At 45.1% G+C, this 22,810-nt stretch overlaps 1 protein-coding gene across 2 annotated transcripts in view; it reads right to left on the bottom strand.

Annotated features, from left to right (window-relative positions):
• LOC132763085 (myotubularin-related protein 8-like) overlaps nt 1-22,810 on the bottom strand; it is a 76,840-nt gene that overhangs the window by 12,326 nt on the left and 41,704 nt on the right. The window contains exons 11-14 of one of the 2 annotated variants that reach the window (XM_060756456.2): nt 22,231-22,431; nt 18,827-18,955; nt 18,246-18,372; nt 8,356-15,285 (exon numbers count right to left, since the gene is read on the bottom strand). In XM_060756456.2, coding sequence (XP_060612439.2) covers nt 14,986-15,285; nt 18,246-18,372; nt 18,827-18,955; nt 22,231-22,431 — 757 coding nt within the window. In that variant the 3' untranslated portion in view covers nt 8,356-14,985. Of the gene's footprint in view, nt 1-3,593; nt 15,286-18,245; nt 18,373-18,826; nt 18,956-22,230; nt 22,432-22,810 lie in introns of those variants that run through there. The other variant, XM_060756457.2, reaches the window with a different exon arrangement.

Genomic DNA, 22,810 nt, shown 5'->3' with positions numbered 1-22,810 from the left:
CCCCACCAACGATGAAATTGAACCAAACTTGGCACACAGTTCCCCCATGACCAACAGAAAATACTGCAAGGGTTTGGTGGGCAGAGTTCTTTGGTTTTGGAGTTATAGTTCATCTACATCCAGAGGTCACTGTGGACTCAAATAATGATGGATCTGGACTAAACTCTACATGAATACTCAATATGCCCAAATGTGAACACTGGTGGAGTTTGGGGAAAATAGAATCTTGACATTTGGGAGTTGTAGTTGCTGGGATTTATAGTTCACCTACAATCACAGAGCATTCTGAACCCCACCAATGATAGAATTGGGCCAAACCGCCCACACAGAACCCCATGTGGGCCACAGCAACACATGGCAGGGGACGGCTAGTCTATATAAATAAAAATGTAATGATAATTTGTGGGATTACCATAACTCTAAAACCACTGAACGAATTGACACCAAATTTGGACACAATACACCTATCAGGCCAACGAGTGACCATCAGTCATAAGACCCTCCCAAAAAACAGCAGAAAGGACTTAAAAACCCAAAAAAGCTAAATGATGAAAAGCTAAATGACAGTACAGAAAAAAGGGAAGGAAGAGGGAAGGAAGGGGAGAAAGAAAGAAAGAAAGAAAGAAAGAAAGAAAGAAGCAAAAAGCAAAAGAAGGAAGGAAAGAGGGAACGAAGGAAGAAAGGTAAGAACAAGAGAGGGGGGTGGAATGATGGAAGCAAAAAGCAAAGGAATGAAGGCAAGAGATAGAGAAGGAAGAAAGGAGAGAAAGAGAAAGAAAAGAAAAAGGGAGGAAGGAAAGAAAGAGGCAGAGAAGGAAGGAAGGAGAGAAGGAAAGAAGAAAAGAAGGAAAGAGGGAGCGAAGGAAGGAGGGAAAGGAGAGAAAGGTAGGGGAGGAAAGAGAGAAGGATGGAAGCAAGAAGCAAAAGGAGGAAGGAAAGAGGTAGAGAAGGAAGGAAAGAAGAAAAGGGAAGGAAGGAAGGAAGGAAGGAGGGAGGGAGGGAGGGAGGGGGCGAGCAAAGGAAACAGGGAAAGAGAGAGAGAAAGAGGGAGGGTAGGTTGGCCACAACAACGTGTGGTGGGTACAGTTAATACTCTAGATGTCCAAACTTGAATACTGGTGACGTTGGGGGGGGGGGGGTGTGATTTTATCATTTGGGATTTATAGTTCACCTACAATCAAAGAGCTTTCTGAACTCCAACCAACAATGGAATTGAACCAAAAATTGACATACAGAACTCCCATGGCCAACAGAAAATACTGGAAGGGTTTGCTGGGCATTTATCTTGAGTTTGGGAGTTGTAGTTCACCTACTTCCAGAAAGCACTGTGGACTCAAACAATCATAGAATCCTAGAGTTGGAAGAGACATCATGGGCCATCCAGTCCAATCCCATTCTGCCAAGAAGCAGGAAAATTGCATTCAAAGCACCCCAGCAGATGGCCATCCAAACTCTACACAAATACTCAATATCTGAACATTGGTGGAGTTTGGGAAAATAGAATCTTGACATCCGGGAATTGTAGTTGCTGGGATTTATAGTTTGCCTACAATCAAAGAGCATTCTGAATCCCACCAACTATAGAATTGGGCCAACCCCCCCCCCCCCCCCACACACACACACACACACACAGAACCCTCATGTGGGCCACAGCAACGCGTGGCAGGGGACAGCTAGTAGTCAATAAAACAGAAATAGATGTTTTTCTGAAACTCCTTGCCTTTCTCCATTATCCAGCATCCGGATATTTTCCATTTGGTCTCTCATTCCTCTGCCTTTTCTAAACCCAATTTGTACATCTCCATGTCTTGCTGGAGTCTTCCTTGCAGGATCTTGAGCATTACCTTCCTGGCATGAGAAATAAGGGCCACTGGTATCTGAGCACAATTATTCCATAGCATTGAGTCTTGGCAGTTCACTTGGGGTCAAACTGCCTCCATTCTACAGAGTAGAGGAGATGCACCTATTGACTTCATTTATGCGTGCAAAATGCAAAAATAGCCTCTTCTTGGGATGCATCTACACTGTAGGATTAATAGTTTGACCCCATTTCATGGCCATGGTGCAATACTATGGAATTGTGGGGGTTGCCATTTTTGTCTTCAACCTTCTCTACCAAAAGGGGTGGCTGCTGCGGGGTATAAATAAACATCATCATAATAGATGCACCCAATATAAACTATAACTCCTAATATAAACTATAACTCCTAGTATCCAATAGCATGGAGCCAGGGCTGTGAGAGTGAAGTCAAACTTTGTTAATTCTGTACAGTAGATCAGGGCATTGGCCCTCCCTCCAGCTGTTTTGGACCTACTTGGGAAGTGTCTGACTGTGATCCAATACAACAGTCAGCAGAGTGATCTTGTCTGCTCTTGTTGTGTTTCAAAGAAGAAGAAGAAGAAGAAGAAGAAGAGGAAGAGGAGGAGGAGGAGGAGGAAGAGGAGGAGGAGGAGGAAGAAGAAGAAGAGGAGGAAGAGGAGGAGGAGGAGGAGGAGGAGGAGGAAGAAGAAAAGGAAGAGGAAGAAGAAGAGGAGGAGGAGAAAGAAGAAGAGGAAGTAGGAGAGGAAGTCAGAGAGGAAGAAGAAGAGGAAGAAGGAGGAGGAGGGGAAAAGGAGAAAAAGAGGAAGAGGAGGAGGTAGAAGAAGAAGCAAAAGCAGAAAATAGGAAGAAGAGGAGGAGGAGAAAATGGAAGAGGAGGAAGAAGAAGAAGAAGAAGAGGAAGAAGAAGAAGAGGAAGAAGAAGAAGAAGAAGAGGAAGAAGAAGAAGAAGAAGAGGAGGAGGAGGAGAAAGAAGAAAAGGAAGAAGAGGAAGTAGGAGAGGAAGTCGGAGAGGAAGAAGAAGAGGAAGGAGGAGGAGGAGGAAAAGGAGAAAAAGAGGAAGAAGAAGAAGATGAAGAGGAGAAAGAAGAGGAGGAGGAAGAAGAAGAAGCGAAAGCAGAGAAGATGAAGAGGAAGAAGAGGAGGAGGAGAAAGTGGAAGAAGAAGAACAACAACAACAACAACAATAGATGCACTTGATCAGTCCTCCCCAAACTTATCAATTCCCAGGATCTTTGGAGGCTCCTTCTTTGGAGACTTTGAAACAGAGGCTGGACGGCCATCTGTCGGGGTGGCCCGCGAGGTCTCTTCCAACTCTAGGATTCTATGATTCTATCTCAGAGCATGGAGCCAAAGGCAGTGAGAGTGGTGGGATCCAACTTGCAGGGAATTCATTCTGTAGGGAATGAGAGAATCCTCGAGTTGGAAGAGACCTGGTGGGCCATCCAGTCCAGCCCCTTTCTGCCAAGAAGCAGGGGAACCGCCTTCAAAGCACCCCCGACAGATGGCCACCCAGCCTCTGCCTCAAAGTGACCCCGAGGGCCTCCAAAGATCCTTCTTTGGAGGCTTTCAAGCAGAGTCTGGGTGGCCATCTGTCGGGGGTGCTTTGAAGGCGGTTCCCCTGCCTCCCCCCATAGGGAAGATGCGCCTGGGCGTCCTTGGCTATCCACCCAAAGCCCGACCCGCAAAGAAGCGTGTCGCGTGTCTCCGCGCACGTGTGAACCAGGCAGGGTGGTCGTTTCTTGGGGAAAGGGGGGTTGTGGCTACTACTCACGGGTTGGTGGCGAGCGGCGGAGGCGTGTGGCTGGCTGTTGGTGGCCAAAGGGGACGCGAGCGGGCAAGGTGTGTGTCGCAGGGGGTCCCCTCTGTGAGGTGGGCTGCAAGGCGGCGGGGCCAAGGGCCAGGGGCTTGGGGGGCCCTTAGGCTTCCATGGCCAGCAAGAGGAGGCAGAGGCCAGCCCAGCCCCCGACGGACAGCTGCGCCTGGAACACCCCCCGCCCCCCCCCCCCCCCCGCAGAGAAGAAGGGCTCCTCGCCCTCCCCTTGGGGCTAATTTTAGCCCCATCTTATCAGTGCCTGCCAAGCCATTCTTGGACAGGAGGCACAGCTCTCCTCTTGGCCCCCTCCATTGACTTTGGAGCTCGCTTTCCTCCCCCCAAAGCAGCCCCTTCCAACACAACTGGGGAGAATCCACATTGAACCGGATTATAATGCAGTGTGGACGCAGATAACCCGGTTCAAGATTCGGATCTTTTGGATCATCTCCTCTTCCTTGATATTCTGGGTGCTATAGCTATGTGGAAGGGCCCTGCTGTATAAAATCCACATTGAACCGGATTATAATGCAGTGTGGACGCAGATAACCCGGTTCAAGATTCAAATCTTGTGGATCATCTCCTCTCCTTTGATATTCTGGGTGCTATAGCTATGTGGAAGGGCCCTACTGTATAAAATCCACATTGAACCAGATTATAATGCAGTGTGGACGCACCTAATCCAGTTCTAGATTCAGATCTTGTGGATCATCTCCTCTCCCTTGATATTCTGGGTGCAATAGCAATGTGAAAGGGCCCCGCTGAATAAAGTCCACATTGAACCGGATTATAATGCAGTGTGGACGCACCTAATCCAGTTCTAGATTCAGATCTTGTGGATCATCTCCTCTCCCTTGATATTCTGGGTGCAATAGCAATGTGAAAGGGCCCCGCTGAATAAAATCCACATTGAACCGGATTATAATGCAGTGTGGACGCACCTAATCCAGTTCTAGATTCAGATCTTGTGGATCATCTCCTCTCCCTTGATATTCTGGGTGCAATAGCAATGTGAAAGGGCCCCACTGAATAAAATCCACATTGAACCGGATTATAATGCAGTGTGGACGCAGATAACCCGGTTCAAGATTCAGATCTTGTGGATCATTCTCATCTCCCTTGACATTCTGTGTGCTATAGCTATGTGGAAGGGCCCTGCTGAATAAAATCCACATTGAACCGGATTATAGGGTAGTGTGGACACACCTAATCCAGTTCTAGATTCAGATCTTGTGGATCATCTCCTCTCCCTTGATATTCTGGGTGCTATGGCTGTGGGGAAGGGCCCTGAACACAGCTGCATGAAATCCACATTGAACCGGATTATAAGGTAGTGTGGACGCACCTAATCTGGTTCTAGATTCAGATCTTGTGGATCATCTCCTCTCCCTTGATATTCTGGGTGCTATGGCTGTGGGGTAGGGCCCTGAACACAGCTGTATGAAATCCACATTGAACCGGATTATAAGGTAGTGTGGACACACCTAATCTGGTTCTAGATTCAGATCTTGTGGATCATCTCCTCTCCCTTGATATTCTGGGTGCTATGGCTGTGGGGTAGGGCCCTGAACACAGCTGCATGAAATCCACATTGAACCGGATTATAAGGTAGTGTGGACGCACCTAATCTGGTTCTAGATTCAGATCTTGTGGATCATCTCCTCTCCCTTGATATTCTGGGTGCTATGGCTGTGGGGTAGGGCCCTGAACACAGCTGTATGAAATCCACATTGAACCGGATTATAAGGTAGTGTGGACACACCTAATCCAGTTCTAGATTCAGATCTTGTGGATCATCTCCTCTCCCTTGATATTCTGGGTGCTATGGCTGTGGGGAAGGCCCCTGAAGGCCCCTTCCAACAAGGCCGTATAAAATCCACATTGAACCAGATTATAAGGTAGTGTGGATGCACATAACCTGGTTCAAGCTTCAGATATTTTGGATCACAGTCCTTCAGTTTTCTCACAGTAACTGTCTGAAGATGACTTGTCAGGTGCAGAAGTTAATGAGAGTCAAGTTAGTGATAGAAAGATAGAAAGCAAGGCTTTTTAAAACAGCGAGTGCTCAGGTGCAAAAATCAGTTCGTTACAGGAAAAGAGAGATAAGAAACCATTATCTGGTGGTAAGGTCATGAGAAATGATTTCCTTATGGTTTTGGGATCTGGAAAAGCTTTATATTGATTCATGAGAAAGAGTTGCCTCTGTTGGGTCAACGTTGGAATTTCATGACGGTCTTACTTTCAAGTGTTCTTAGTTTCATGCACCAAGTTTTTGCCAAGCTCTTGATTTGTGTATTGGATTTTTCATGCTGCCTTGTTTCGTGCTTTGTTTCATGGTTTTTTCCCCCTATGGATGCAGGTTCTTACCTACAAAGCCCTGAACGGTTTGGGACCCGCCTACCTGTGTGACCGCATTTCTGTGTTCGAACCCACTCAATCTCTTTGATTATCTGGAAAGGCCCTGCTCTCCTGCCCCCTTTGCAGGTGCAATTGGTGGGGACAAGGGAGAGGGCCTTCTCTGTGGTGGCCCCCTGGCTCTGGAACTCACTTCCAAAGGATATCAGATAAGCCCCCACAATGGCAGTCTTTAGGAAGAGACTGAAAACGTGGCTGTTCCAGTGTGCCTTCCCTGAATAAGGAAACAATGCCCTGCTCTGATCAATTCTCTGCAATTGTCCTCAGAAGCACTTTACTACCCGTTGGGTTGGTCTCCCTACATTATCTTTTAAAACCCTCCTGCTTAGATACATCCTACCTCAGTTCACGCCGTGTTTATTTTAAAAAAAATTATTACATTTGGCTCGGTCATAAGGTTTTAATTTCTCTGTGTTATTGCTTATATGTTATATTAATTGTACTGTTTTATTTGCTTTCTGTTTTGTTTTTACTGATGTGTTGTTGGACTTGGCATCATGTAAGCCGCCCCGAGTCCCCCTGGGGAGATGGTGGCAGGCTATAAATAAATAAATAAAATAATTATTATTTGTGGTGAAGTGTGAATTTTAATCTACAGTTATGTATAGTTATAGATAGGTGTTTAAAAGGGTAACTGGGGGGATGGTAGCCAGCTCAGCTCACTCTGAGCTGGGTTGCCATAGAAAAAAGGGCAAAGCCAACTGCTACTTGGTAGGGCAGCCATTTTAAAACAGTCTGCAGTCTATGAACTGGTTCCACTGTGTTGAGAACCAGGAAAGCAGTCTGTAATCTGTGAACTGCAGGAAGGCTGGTTCTGTTGTGTATTGAGAACCAGTAAGAACTACAGGGAAAGGCTGATTCTACTGTGTTGAGAATCAGGAAGGTTTTGACTTTTAGCCTAGGTAGTTTAGATAGGTCAAGTTGACTTATTTATGTTAGTAGTTAGCATTTATTATTTATTTATTTATTTGGTGCATTTATTAACCGCCGCTCTCAGCCCTGGGGCGACTTGCGGCGGTGTACAAACATATAAAGGACAATTTACAATGAGCCAACATAATATACAATCATCTAAATTACACTAAAAAATCCGCTTCGTCTTATCGTAGAATCATAATCAGTCTCGTAGTCATATTCCGTTCCAGTTGTCATTTCCAGTTACTGTAGCACTTAATTAAATGCCTTCTCGAATAGCCATGTCTTCAGGCTCTTACGGAAGGACATAAGGGAGGGCGCCTGTCTGATGTCAGCAGGGAGGGCGTTCCACAGCCGGGGGGCCACCACCGAGAAGGCCCTCTCTCTCGTCCCCGCCAGGCGTGCCTGTGAGGCAGGTGGGATCGAGAGAAGGGCCTCCCCAGACGATCTCAAGGTCCTCGTGGGCTCATAGGCCAAGATGCGGTCCGAAAGGTATTTTGGGCCGGAACCGTTTAGGGCTTTGTAGGATAACACCAGCACCTTAAATTGGGCCCGGTAGCAGATCGGCAGCCAGTGGAGCTGGAGCATATGAGCAAAAAAGAAAAAAAAACCTAATAAGAATCTTTACTGAAACAGAAATAACATAAGGAAAGAATAAGCTGTACCTGAAGTGATCTGTTAAAGAAAGAAACACATTTTGAAGGCAAATAAGATTAAAACCTGTTTAGTGGAAGGAATAGTCCTCTCAAGAGTTGTTTTATGAAATGTTATAAATGTAACCTCTGAAGAAATGTGCCTCTAAGAGTTAAGAAACATTGAAACCATTAAGCTTCTTCTATACTTCAATAAACTTGTTACAGTTTCTTTTAAAGCCAAGTCTCTGTTACAAATATTTCCAAGTCAAGCCGCACTACACATTGAAGAAAGACCAAATCAATATTACAAGCTATTAGCTGTGTTATCAACTTAGTAAGTCATTACAAAGTGGTGGCTCCTTTACAAACCGTTACAAACTGGTGGCTTCGTGACAAATTGGTGGCTTCTCTACAAATTGGTAGCACATCCTTACATTATTATTATTATTATTATTATTATTATTATTATTATTATTATTATGGATCTCGTTTTGCCTTGAAACTCATGGACTAACCTTTGTTTTGGGAACTTTACTGTTTTACTGCAAATTTTACTGCTTTGCCTACATATATTCTTCAATAAACTGCTTGCTGATTTTACCAAGTTGGTGTGGTGTTGTTCTTGCTCCAGTGTACGACAGGTAGGGCCAAAGCCTTCAATACTACAACTATTTTCCATTCAATTTTTAACAAAAAAAAAAAAACAAATGAAGAAAAAAAATCAAAAACTGAGCCAAGAAGTCAGCAGAGAGAGGCTGTGCGTTAAAAATGCAAGAGATTTATTCTTTTTGGTAATAAAAAATGTAATACTTACAAATCAAGCTCTCCATCAGACCACACTCTCAACACTAAGGGTCAGAAACGACATTTGAAACAGTGCATTGACTGAAACTCGACTCAAAACATGGATTCAAGGTGAGACAAAGGAGCCATTCATCACACTTTTTTGACAGATACGTTTTAAGGTGATACTCAGCCAGCAAACTCTCAGAAACTGCAAACTATTTTGGATTTAATCTCAAGACGAGTTTCGCCTTTCGAGTCATTTCCGAAATAACTGAAAACGTTTACGAAAACACAACACCACACAATGCAGCCACTACGGAGTTCTACCACGATGTATACATAGACATATGGACACATTTATATCTAAAACAGTATTTGAGAAGAGGCATAAAAAGTATGTAAAATTCAGGGCAACTCTTGCCAATGCCACTCATTGTGTGTATCAATGGGCCCAACAAACCTAGTGTATTAGGACAGCTTATTAAAATTAAACCATGTCAAGATTAAGCCATGTTTAATTAAGCCATCAAGTCATCAGGTGCATCAATGGACCAAATCGACTCATCATATGTATTGATGGGTCCAACGAATCTGGTTTATTAAGACAGCTTGCTATTAAACCATGTTAAGATTAAACTGCTTAATTAAGGTATCCTGTAATTAGGCATGTACAATCTATGGTTCTAAATGGTTCTAAAGTACTTACAAAACTAAAGTTTTTTGGTAGTGAAAACTAGGGGGCGCTGGTGCTTTGCTTCTACAGTGTTGCTGAAGTTCTGGTGGTGAAAATTTCAGAATTCTAACAACATTTTCAAAATTTCATTATAAATGGCAGTTCTTAATTGGTTCTGTCACAAAAATAATCAATTATATAAATAAAAATGTAATGTTAGTTTGTGGGATTAACAGAACTCAAAAACCACTGGATGAATTGACACCAAATTTGGAAACAATATACTTAATAACCCAATGTATGTCCTTCACTCATAAAACACTGAAAAACACAGCAGAAGGGACTTTCAATGCCCCCAAAATTAAAATGACGAAAAGCTAAATGACAATACAGAAAAAAGAGAAGAGTGAGGGAAGGGGAGAAAAGAAAGCAACAAAGAAAGAAAAGACAGAGGGAGGGAGAGAAAGAAAGAAGGAAAGGGAGAGGAAGCATGGAAGCAAAGAGTGAAGGAAGGAAAGAGATAGAGAAGGAAGAAAGGAGAGAAAGAGGGGGGAGAAAAAGGGGGAAGGAAGGAAAGTTAGAGAAGGAAAGAAGGGGAGAAGGAAAGAAAAAAGGGAAATAAGGAAGGAAAGAGGGAGTGAAGGAAGGGGGAAGAAGTAGAGAAAGAGGGAGAGAAGGAAAGAAGGAAAGAGAGAAGGAAGAAAAGAGAGACAGCAGAAGAGAAAGAAAAGCGGGGAAGGAAGGAAAAAGATAGAGAAGGAAGGAAGAAGAGAAGGAAAGACAGGAAGGAAGGAAGGAAGGAAGGAAGGAAGGAAGGAAGGAAGGAAGGAAGGAAAGAGGGAGTGAAGGAAGGAGGGAAAGAAGGCGAGAAAGAGGGAAGGTTGGCCACAGCAAAGTGTGGCAGGTACAGCTAGTAAAGAAATACTAAAATTTTGAAAGTTTTGTTAGAGTTCTGAAATTTTCACCGCCAGAACTTTAGCAATACTGTAGAAGCAAAGCACCAGCGCCCCCTAGTTTTCACCACCAGAATTTTAGTTTTGCAAGTGCTTTAGAACCATTTAGAACCATGGATTGCACATGCTTACCAGTCATTGATGAACCAAATCAACCCATGTGTATTGAACAAAGCTAATTATTGGGATAGCTTATTAAACTACGTTTATCTTGTTTATCAAGACAGCTTATTAAGAGTAAAGCATGTAAAGATGAAATTGTAAGCTATCACCATACAGTGGGTTGTTGTAGGTTTTTCGGGCTATATAGCCATGTTCTAGAAGCATTCTCTCCTGACGTTTCGCCTGCATCTATGGCAAGCATCCTCAGAGGTTGTGAGGTCTGTTGGAGCTAAGAAAATTGGGTTTAGATGCTGGTGAAATGTCAGGAGAGAATGCTTCTAGAACAAGGCCATATAGCCCGAAAAACCTACAACAACCCAGTGATTTCAGCCATGAAAGCCTTCGACAATACATTGTCACCATGCATATTGGTGGACCCAACAAACTTAGTTTATTAAGGCATCTCATTAGGATTAAACCAAATTTGGCAGCAATTCGTCCAGTGGTTTTTGAGTTCTCTTAATCCCACAAACCAACATTACATTTTCATTTATATAGATCTGCATTGTTTACATCTCCATGGCAATGCTCTCTATGTACTGCCATGGTGAGGCTCTCTAACTTACTTCTGTTTGTCATCTCTCCTTTCTACATAGTGCCATCTAGTGGTTGTGTTTGAGCACTACATGCATACAAATTTATTTATTTGTTTTGGGAGGCCCAGCCCTGAATGGGATGGAGTTTATAGATATAGTATTTTAAGTTGCATCATGATGGGTATGTGCACTTAATTTGATCCTGATCCAGCAAACCATGGAGGACCCTTTGAGGAACAAACATACGCACACAATTTCACTTTTATACATAGATAGATAACAACAGAACATATTTTGCACTGAAGGAGTTCCTGGTGATACTTAAAATAGGAGCAAGAAGGAACAATTTGGATTTTGCATTCAAATGACTTGGGAGAAAAGAGCGACGGGAATGGTAGTCCAACTCACATGGAATGGCAGGCGACACAACACAATGGAACACTTTGGATACCTGTGATGCAAAACATTGTGGAGTGTGTTGTGTATTTGCCTCTGAACTGGAATGCTTTAAGAGCAATGAAAAGGAGGTCAACATGTCTTTTCAGATAATACGAGGGTTGAATGAAAAGTAATGCCTCCACCTTCATTACTTGGATTTGGATGGGAATATTTTAATAAATCAAACACAGAAATAATCCTTAGAATGTGCTCTTGAACTGCCACTATTCACTTTTCCACATAATCACCAGACAATTGGATACATTTCTGCCAACAATTAACAAGTTTTCTAAAGCCATCACGGAAGAAGTCGACTCTCTGTTTCCACAACCCATTATACACAGATCTTCTGATAGCCAAGGAAAGCAATAATGTGTCCCACATGTTCTTGTGAAATGCCGATTATGCTTGAAATTTCCTCTCTGAGTGATAGACGATCGCCCTGAATCAATCTGTCAACCTTTTGCTTGTGAAAACTTGGTGGTTTGTCACAAGTCAGATGTTCCCACCTCAACATCTTTAAACTTACTCCCCCAACGACGCACAGTACTCACATCAACACATTCACCCTACACGGCTTGCATTTTCTGATGAATCTCCTTTGGGGTGACACCTTCTGCTGTCAAGAATTCAATGACTGCACGTTGCTTAAGTTGCATTGACCAACCATCTGCGCAAGGTTCCATACTTTGCACTTTAACACCACAACCATTCAATGCGAAAGCTTCCTGCCAAAATAGAACTGTAGAGGAGAGTCTACCGAGCAAGCCAGTACCTGCTGCATACCAGTACTGCCATCTGTTGAGGAGTCATGAAGGTCCGTTCAATGCTAAGGCTTCCCACCAAAATGGAACTGTAGAGGAGAGTCTACTGAACAAGTCAGTATCTGCCACATACCAGTACTGCCATCTGATTAGGAGTTATGAAGGTCCATTCAATGCTAAGGCTTCCTGCCAAAATGGAACTGTAGAGGAGAGTCTACTGAACAAGTCAGTATCTGCCACATACCAGTACTGCCATCTGATTAGGAGTTATGAAGGTCCATTCAATGCTAAGGCTTCCTGCCAAAATGGAACTGTAGAGGAGAGTCTACTGAACAAGTCAGTATCTGCCACATACCAGTACTGCCATCTGATTAGGAGTTATGAAGGTCCATTCAATGCTAAGGCTTCCTGCCAAAATGGAACTGTAGAGGAGAGTCTACTGAACAAGCCAGTACCTGCTGCATACCAGTACTGCCATCTGTTGAGGAGTTATGAAGGTGGAGAAATTACTTTTCATGCAACCCTCATAGTATACATAACTGTCAGTGAACATGGCTTGCCTCTACAGGTTTGGTCAGTATGTGCTTTATTTCACCTCTTCCACCACGATCCTGTGCTTCAGATGAACCCTTTGAGTCCTGAGTTTTCATGTCTTTTTTCACATTTTGAACATTAAACATTTCGTTCTTAGATCAGCAAAAGCAAGGAAAACAGCCATGCAAAGCCATAGGATGCTCTCCATCTCCAAGGGATCTCTGGTCAACAGGGCAAAGAGGAAAAGAGGGCCAAATGCACAAATTACAAATGGATTTGGGACAACACATGCCATTTGGCCAAAGCTGCATGCTAAGGAAACACTTCAAACGGTCTGAAAGTAAGAAGACGCTGGGTTGGTACAATAGGCAAACCTCAAAGATTGGCTGTAAATCAAACAGAGGTGTTTTTCCTCTTTGGCTTTCAAAATCCTTGGCCATTGGTCAAGAGGCTGGAGCTTCTGTGAGCTGGAGTCCCCAGAGATCCTAAAAGTTTGGAGAACTATGATTCCAGCACTGCTCCAAGGGCAGCGCCTGCCATCTGTTTGATCAGCAGTTTGGCCAGCAGATTTGGTCAGCAGATTTCTGAAGCCCACAAACTCCCAAGAGAAGAGGAAAGTTTACTCTCAAAGTGCATCAAATCGTATAAAGCAGCGTTTCTCAACCTAGAAGCCGGGGCCCCTGTTGGAGTCACGAGGGGATTTCAAAGGGGTCACCAAAGACCATCAGAAAACATATTTCTGATGATCTTAGGAACCCCTTTGACAGAGAAGGCTGAAGATCTCACCGCCTGCCCTTCTCATCCTTTTTGGAAACAGATGGCAAATGCTCCCACCAAAAGTTCTCCTCTGCTGTGATTGGCCAGCCTCTCAGTCAATCACAGTGGCGGACTTCAAGCAGGCATGCTCAGTGCATGGCAGCGTGGTATGCATATGCAAGCAAGGGAGAGTACGTGAGGGTTCTGAGTGGGAAGTTTGGTCCAATTCTATCATTGGTGGAGTTCAGCATGCTCTTTCATTTGTAGGCCAACTATAAATCCCAGGTACTACAACTCCCAAATGTCAAGGTCTGTTGTCCCCACATTCCACCAATGTTCACATTCAGGCGTATTGAGCCCAGATCCACCATTGTTTGAGTCTATAGTGCTCTCTAGATGTAGGTGAACTACAACTCCAAAACTCAAGGTCAGTGCCCACCAAACTCTTCTAATATTTTCTGTTGGGTATGGGAGTTCTGTGTCCCAAGTTTGGTTCAATTCCATCATTGGTGGAGTTCAGAATGCTCTTTCATTGTAGGCCAACTATAAATCCCAGCTACTACAACTCCCAAATGTCAAATGTCTATTGCCCTCAAATTCCACCAATGTTCACATTTGGGCATATTGAGGATTCGTGCCAAATTTGGTCCAGATCCACCCTTGTTTGGATCTTTAGTGCTCTCTGGATGTAGGTGAACTACAACTCCAAAACTCAAGGTCAATGCCCACCAAACCCTTTCAGTATTTTTTGTTGGCCATGGGAGTTCCGTGTGCCAAAATTGGTTCAATTCCATCGTTGGTGGAGTTCAGAATTGTCTTTGATTGTAGGTGAACTATAAATCCCAGCAACTACAACTCTCAAATGACAAAATCAATCCTCCCCCAATCAATATGACAAAATTAATCTCCCCGAACCCCACCAATGTACAAATCTGGGCATATTGGGTATTTGTGCCCAATTTGGTCCAGTGAATGAAAATACATCCTGCATATCAGATATTTACATTACAATTCACAACACGAGCAAAATTACAGTTATGGAGTAGCAATGAAAATAATGTTATGGTTGGGGGTCACCACAACATGAGGAACTGTACTAAGGGGTCGCGGCATTAGGAAGGTTGAGAACCACTGCACTAGATCATTCAGTGCCATGAATGTCAATAGAGGGCTCACTATCGGCATGTTTTCTTAAAATATAGACAGGAGCCGGCCCTTGCACATTACAGCCACTAAAGTCACATGAATCGAAGCACTCCTCGCAAACGGCTGGACAGACCACACTTTGAAAAAAAGGACAGCATTAAAAGGCACGACAACTGACCAAAAAAAAAAAAAGATTAAAAAATTAAGTGCAGTGCCAAATAAATTCAACCCGATGGTGCCGCAATACGGAATACCCCATGCAAAGTGTCACAAGCAAAAAGCGTCTTCCAAATGGACCAACCCATTCGGCACCAACTCCGTCCATTTTCCATTCCAAGGATCGGACACTGTGTTTGCGCGATGTCCTTTAAAAATTATGGAAAAGAGGGCCACATAGCCTCCGACATGAGCCATGGTGGGAAGAATTGGATGGCGTGGACGGTGGCTATTTTGGCAGATCTTCCCAGCTCAATGTATGCCCAGCCCCACAATGACCTCCATCCTCAAAGGGCCTCCAATATGGACCCCCTTTCCTTCCCCTTGCCCACTTTCAATACACAGGACACAACACGTAGCCATATGTGGGCCAAGGCTCTTGCGTGCTCTGTAGACAGCATTTCGTGGCGGCAATAGGCTCAGTTCAATGGTCCTGGAGATCCAGTGCTGGAGCATCAAGCTGCGCAGTGCCATTGGCGGCCATGACCTCGCTCTCCAAAATGCCGAGGGGATTCGCAAGGCCCTCTTGGCTCTTCGGCAGGCGGTTGGGTCCCTCGCTTTCTTTCCTGGCTAAGCTGCCGTTGGCCAGAATCAGAGGAGGGTTTTCTCCATAGTCCTGGGGAGTGTTGAGCATCGGGGATTTGGCGCAACTGCTTGAGGCAGTGGTCCGTTTGGATAAAGTGGACGTCTCCTCTTCCGGCAGACCGTCGGCGAGAGGCAGCTTCTGGATGGACAGAAAGGAATCAGTTTTAAATGGGAAACAATTTATTTAGTTACTGTGTTTATATACGGCCCTCCTTCCTGGAGGGTCGCTCCCAGTTGGTGAAGCTGGGGATACCTGCTCGGACCCATGGCCTTTGACCTGTGGGGTTCTGCAAGGTTCCATTCTATCCCCCATGCTTTTCAATATCTACATGAAACCACTGCGTGAGGTTATCCGGAGTTTGGCAGTTTGTACGCAGATGACACCTGTAATGAATCCCTTTCCTTAGCTAGCTGGCAAAAGCCTAAGGGAGTGGGCCTGGCGAAGCCACGGCATTCATTTTAGGAAAGGGAGACAGGGAGATGCCATCTTAGGTTAGGTTTGCCTGAGGGGGGGCGTGTTCTAGTCTTGGAGGGAAAGTTAGAAGGCTAGGATTGGTTAGGAAGATGGGGCAGAGCCTAAGTGGTCTGAAGGAAAAAGTATCTTTTAAACTGAGGTTTGAGGTCCCAGTTTGCGGGTTGAAGTTTGGAAAGGGTAGAGAGAAGTGTGGGTGTTAGCGAAAGCAGTTCGGGTTTTGAAGAATTTTGGGTCAGTCCTTTGTGTAGTATTCAGAATAGCTATTGAGAATATAGCTAGAATACTGTGTGGAGCAGCACCCCGTTAGTGGTCTGTTCATTTCCTAAGGAAGGCTAGTTCAGGGTTTTGGCTAGATTCCTAAGGGGGATTTTTGGCAGTTACTTTCAGAGATTCATTTCCTGAAGTAATTTTCTGTGTTGAAACTCTTAAGACTTGTAACCCAGAAGTTTTTAAGATCTTTACTCAAACGCAACCACAAGCTTTTTATGCCAATATTCTACTGAAACCATTACGCATTTGTACCTGAATAATTCAAGCCTGTTCAATAAACGTTCTTGTTATTTTTATCAACTGATACCAGCCTCAGTGTGAATATTAAAATCATTATTCAAGTCAATTTTCAGCAGACTCTAAGAAAACTATAGTGACACAGAGTGTGGTACTGAACAACCTCTTGATAATACCTCAGCCTGTTTATTATTAATATGGTGGCAGCGGATATCTTTTGAAGAATCATTTTAAGTCTCTCAGTTCCAGTGGTTCCCAGTTTCTAACTTCTAAATGTTCTGTTGGTTCAACAACCATACTCCCTCTATATTTTGGTGAGCTAGTCTGTAGATGTCATCGTTATAATTTGGCTGAGCAGCATTAGGATTCTTTTTCTATATTTCCACGTCGGATAAAATCAAATTTAAAATCTTCTCTATTACTCAGCTGCGTTGTTATAGCATTCGGTTAATCCGTTGCGACGAATTTGATGACTAAGGATTGGTACTCATGGACGATGAATTTTGGATTGCGATTTCAGTTACGAGATGCTTGGGATTGTTATTGGTGGCCCAATAACTTGTAGTGTATATGTGTTTCATGTTTTTATGCTTTTAAATTGTATATTGTTTTTTAAGTGTTGTAAACCGCTATGAGTCGCCGACTTAGGCTGAGATATTAGCGGTATACAAGTGCATAAATAATAATAATAATAATAATAACACCCAACTCTACTACTCATTTCCACTGAATTCCAAGGCCTTGAACCAGTGTCTGACAGCTCTGATGGACTGGATGAGGGCTAACAGGTTGAAGCTTAATCCAGACAAGACAGAGGCCCTCCTGGTCAGTCGCGGGGCCGACCGGGGTATTGGGTGGCAACCTGTGCTCGACGGAGTTACACTCTCCCGGAGGGCGCAGGTCCATAGCTTGGGGGTCCTCCTGGATTCAACGCTGTCGCTTGATGCTCAGATGTCGGCAGTGGCTGGGAGGGCCTTTGCACAACTCAAACTTGTGCGCCAGCTACGACCATGCCTTGTGAAGTCTGACACTGCAGTAGTTACATCCAGACTGGACTACTGCAATGCGCTCTATGTGGGGCTGCCCTTGAAGATGGTCCGGAAGCTCCAATTGGTACATCGAGCAGCAGCCAGGCTCCTTACTGGAGCAAACTATAGGGAGGATACAACATCCCTATTAAAACAGCTTCATTGGCTGCCGATAAGTTGCCGAGCCAAATTCAAGGTGCAGGTCATGACGGTTCGGGGTCTGCTGTCTTCGCGATCGCATCTTCCTCTATGAACCGGCGCAAACTTTAAGATCTTCCAGGGAGGCCCTCCTTTCGCTCCCACCATCGTCACAAGTATGGTTGGTGGGGACGAGAGAGAGGGCCTTCTCGGTGGTGTCCCCCTGCCTCTGGAATGCCCTTCCAAGGGAAATAAGACAGGCCCCATCCCTCCCCATCTTTCGTAAGAGCTTGAAGACCTGGTGGTTTCGACATGACTTTGAGAATTACCAGTTCTAGTCCAGCCCCAAACATTATTGAATATGGCCTTGCACTCTTACCTACTACCCCAGTCATCCCTCTAACAGGCCCTGGAAATGAGCAGCCAAAGACCCGTACCTGCTATTGCCGTTAGTCTGTTATAGCGCTGTACTTAATTTTCAGCCCCTTCATATTTTGAATTCATCCACTCTGGTTTAAATCGACATCTCTGGAGAATCCAACTCACTTACTGATTCGTAAGAGAAATGGCAGAAAAGGCTTCGGAAGGGCAAAGGGACTTCCGGTTTCCTTAAAAACTTTGAAATCGCTTCAAAAAGCATATCTTTCCAAATTTATTCCGAATTACGAAGATTGTGACCGAACCTAACCATGCCTAAGATACACACACACACACACACACACACATACATGTCTCTGGTTTCTTTCCACGAGGAACGTTTGCTTCCAAAAGCGCTCCATGGTTGAAAAAGTTTGAGAAGCCCTGCTTTAGGCTACAGCTTGACTCCAAAAAGACAGCATGCCCTCCAATCTACGCCTGGTTGAGTTTTGAGATCTTTAGGGGAAGGCTTTTCCAGCCCTGTATTAGTAATGAAGGTGGGAATATATTCCATCAATGTTTTGAAAAACTCACCTCCTCCATCTCTACTGCAGCATCCTCCAACTCCAGTCTCTGGCGGATGCAGCCCAGGAGGTGGTCCAACACACACTGCTTTGGGTGCATCCCTTTGTCAAACCGGTTATACAGGCCACACCAGAACCTCGGGGAAAAAGAGAAAGGATGAATTAGACTCTGATAAGCAATCACCATTTGTGAAGGATAAGCAAAATGCAAGCGTCTAGCAGTTTCACAAGATCTGGTCATGGAGCTACTCAGATTTAAGGTGAGAGCAAGAAACTGCATTACAAAGGAACTCACTTTCTAAGATCTTGGAGTCAAAATCAAGCTCACAACAATAAACGCTGGAGACAAGTGGTTCATTCCTTCTTTCCGCAATCCTAAAAAGACAGTTCTAAAGTTTTCCCACTCAAACCTCCTGTATATATCAGGCCCAACTCCCATCTGCACACAGTCTGTTAACAGCAGTGTCAATTTCCTTCACAAAATTGATATCATATCTACACTACCATCCCCAATTGTACCCAAGAAGCCAGTCCGAGGCTGATACCGAGATCCTGACACTTTCTATGAAATAATAACAATAGCAATCTTACTGGAAACTGTATGGCAAAGTGTTGGGCCGAAGTTCCTTGTACGTGGCAAATCCCTTATAGAGTGGATTCCTGAATTCTTGCTTCCTCTGCAGGAGGAAGGGCCACAAGGAATGCGTCTTCTCAAAGATTCTGAAATTTTTAAAAAAAGGAATGAGGGTGGTATTGCGGTAGCTGTTCTGTTTTCATTTGTCTTGCGAGCCACTTTGAATCCCATTTGAAATAAAAGTGAAATATAATGCAAATATAAATAGATACATGAATATAACAGAGGCACGAACTGTGTTGGAGAGGGGTGGACTCTCCTTCTTTGGCCAGGTGTAACTTAGTGTAGCAATTTAGTTTATTATTTAGTACTATTAACTCAAATCTAGCACGCCCTCGACTGTAATGCGCACCTCAATTTTGGCTAAGATTCCCATTAGATTTGAGTAAATAAGGTACTGGACGACTTTTTAGGCCTGGAAAATCTTAAGAAACGTTGGAGGTCGTCTGGTATGCCGGGTATAAAATTAAAATAATAGTAAATAAAAGAAAATAATAAAATCCAACTACCTTAGGAGGGAGGGAGGGAGGAGGAGGAGGGTGGAGGGAGGGCACTGGGAGGAGGAGCGGCAGCCGTATTGCCAAGGTGATCGCCCGCTTGGCTGTCCCCATGGCCCCCGCCGCTCACCTCCTCGGGATGGACAACGTGGGAGAGTCAATGCCGGAGGAATAGCAAGCGACTATCATCTGAACGTGCAAGGAAGCGCCTGCGGACGACTTCCTGCAGCCCCGAGCAGAGGTGTGCCTGGGATGGGCTTGCTGAGCCATTCTGGGAGCAGTAGTTTCCTGACTCCTACGGCTCCTATAATGTCTCAGCAAGCCCATCCCAGGCACTCCGCCGCCCGGGGCTGCAGGAAATCGTCCAGAGGCACTTCCTTGCACCTTCAGATGATAGTCGCTTGCTATTCCTCCAGCATTGACTCTCCCACGTCTTCCATCCTGAGTCCCTCCATGCTGGAGGCATGTGAGGAAGAGGGAGAGAGCTTGTTACTCCCTGACCAAAAACTTTGCACTAAATGACCTCAGGAGCACTTTATTTATGGTTTGTGCAATTAAACCCTCCTCTTGCTATTTCACCGGCATTGACTCTCCCATGTTGTCCATCCCAAGCCCCTCCATGCAGGAGGCATGTGAGGAAGAGGCTGAGAGCTTGGCGCTGGTCCCGCCTCCACCTTCGGGCCGTTCCTTCCCTCTGCCTTCGGGCTCGAGGGCTTCCTTGCGCAGCTAACGCACACACCCTCCATCAGCAGTGCAAGGAAGCCCTCGAGCGCGAAGGCAGGGGAAAGGAACGGCCCGAAGGTGGAGGCGGGGCCTGCGCCAATAATAATAATAATAATAATAATAATAATAATAATAATAAAACTTTATTTATACCCCACTCCATCTCCCCCGGGGGGACTCGGTGCGGCTTACATGAGGCCACGCCCATCAGTACATTACACAACCAATGTAACACGAGAACATAATAAAACCAAAAAATAAAATACACAAATGCAAAACAATATAATAGCAACACAACAATATAAAATCAGACATTAGATACAAAAGATTTCGCTGGGCAGGGCCAAATTCAGAATAAAATTATATAAAATTTAAAACACTGGGAGATAGGACAATGTCAAACATCAGGAGGGGGTCCGGGGATGAGGAGGATTCAATTGCACAAACCATAAATAAAGTATTGTCGAAGGCTTTCATGGCTGGAATCACTAGGTTCTTGTGGGTTTTTTCGGGCTATAGAGCCATGTTCTAGAGGCATTCTCTCCTGACGTTTCACCTGCATCTATGGCAAGCATCCTCAGAGGCAGTGAGGTCTGTTGGAATTAGGACAATGGGTTTATATATCTGTGGAATGACTGGGGTGGGGCAAGGAGCTCTTGTCTGCTGCAGCTAGGTGTGAATGTTTCAACTGATCACCTTCATTAGCATTTGAAGGCCTGCCTGAGCCTGGGAAAATCTCTTGCTGGGAGGTGTTAATCTGTGCCTGGTTGTTTCCTCTCTGTTGTTTTGCTGTTGTAATTTTAGAGTTTTTTAATACTGTAGCCAGATTTTGTTCATTTTCATGGTCTCTTCCTTTCTGTTGAAATTGTCCACATGCTTGTGGATGTCACTGGCTTCTCTGTGTAGCCTGACATGGTGGTTGTGAGAGTGGTCCAGCACTTCTGTGTTCTCAAATAATATGCTGTGTCCAGGCTGGTTCATCAGGTGCTCTGCTATGGCTGACTTCTCTGGTTGAAGTAGTCTCAGTGCCTTTCATGTTCCTTGATGCGTGTCTGGGCGCTGCGTTTGGTGGTCCCTATGGAGACTTGTCCACAGCTGCATGGTACACAGTAGACTCCTGCAGAGGTGAGAGGATCCCTCTTGTCCTTTGCTGAATGTAGCATTTGTTGGATTTTCTTGGTGGGTTTGTAGATTGTTTGTATGTTGTGTTTCCTCATCAGCTTAAATAAAGTGCTACTGAGGTCATTTAGTGCAAAGTTTTTGTTCAGGCAGTACCAAGAGACTATAATCCGAAGGTGCAACGAAGCGCTTTCGGACTATTTCCTGCAGCCTCAGGTGGCGGCGTGCCTGGGATAGGCTTGCTGAGGCACTCTGGGAGCCGTAGGAGTCAGGAAACTACTGCTTCCAGAATGCCTCAGCAAGCCCATCCCAGGCACGCCTCCGCCCAGGGCTGCAGGAAGTCATCCGAAAGCGCTTCCTTGCACCTTCGGATGATAGTCACTTGCTATTCCACTGGCATTGACTCTCCCACGTCATCCATGCCGAGTCCCTCCATGCTAGAGGCATGTGAGGAGGAGGCGGAGAGCTTGGCGCTGGCCCCACCTCCACCTTTGGGCCATTCCTTCCCCCTGCCTTCGGGCTCGAGGGCTTCCTTGTGCCGCCGACACGCACATCTCCATCCAAGAGGGCTGAAGCCCAGGATCGCCAGTGCAATAGCAAGGGCGCTCTGGAGCTGCCTGAGAAGGCAGGAATCCTTGCTGCCTTGGCGACAGCCCCTACTTTGAAACATGGCCATGGCTCGCTGAACCCAACAAAGGAGTCAGGAAACTACAGAGGCACTGAATGCGGAGTCGTCTTAAAAGGTGAGTATATCCTCAACTCTATATTTTGAGTTGAAAAGTTGGGGGGTCGTCTTATAGCCCCAGTGGCCTTGTATTCCGGAATATACGGTAATTTAATTCAGTATACCTGCATATCAAGGGGGTCAGACTAGATGGCCTTTTGGGGTGGGGGGGATACGTCCCTTCTGGCTTTAGGAAGACATGGTTTCTAAACCCAACTTTGATGCACCAACTCAGCTCTTCAAGTCTGACTAGCAAAAGACAAACCAGCTTTTGGGCTCCTTGGAAACACCAACTTACTTCAAATCCTCCCGTTCCTTGTGGCAAGTGCCCAGGAAGTTGCCAAATTGGCAGGAAAAGACGTGGTCGTGGATCTCGAGGAGGAAGCGTTCGTTGAATGCGAAGGCGCAGGGGAACTGCTGCATCAGCTGCCAGGTGCATTCAATGAACTGCGTGAAGACTGGGGAGACCTCCTTGGGGTCGCCGTCCAGGTGACCGCACCTGCGAGGACAGAAAGCCATTTCTCAGCCCATTCTGATGGGAAGCTGCACACTTTTATCACTAGGTATGGACTCTCATCCTTGCCAAATGTCAGTGTGCTGGAAGAAGTAAAGACCACCAACACTGAAGCGATGGTCCTCCGCCATCAACTCCGTTGGACCGGCCACGTTGTCTGGATGCCTGAAAAGCGTCTCCCAAAGCAGTTGCTCTACTTCCAACACAAGAACAAAAAATGAAATGTTGGTGGGCAGGAAAAGAGATTTAAAGATGAGCTCAAAGATGAGCTCAAAGTCAACCTTAAAAACTCTGGCATAGGCACTGAGAACTGGGAAGCCCTGTTTCTTGAGCGCTCCAGGTGGAGGTCAGCTGTGACCAGCAG

Source organism: Anolis sagrei, chromosome 10 (assembly GCF_037176765.1).
Source record: "Anolis sagrei isolate rAnoSag1 chromosome 10, rAnoSag1.mat, whole genome shotgun sequence".
Taxonomy (NCBI): Eukaryota; Metazoa; Chordata; class Lepidosauria; order Squamata; family Dactyloidae; genus Anolis; species Anolis sagrei.
Note: the sequence above shows the minus strand (reverse complement) of the source record. Positions and strands in the feature narration are given on the sequence as shown.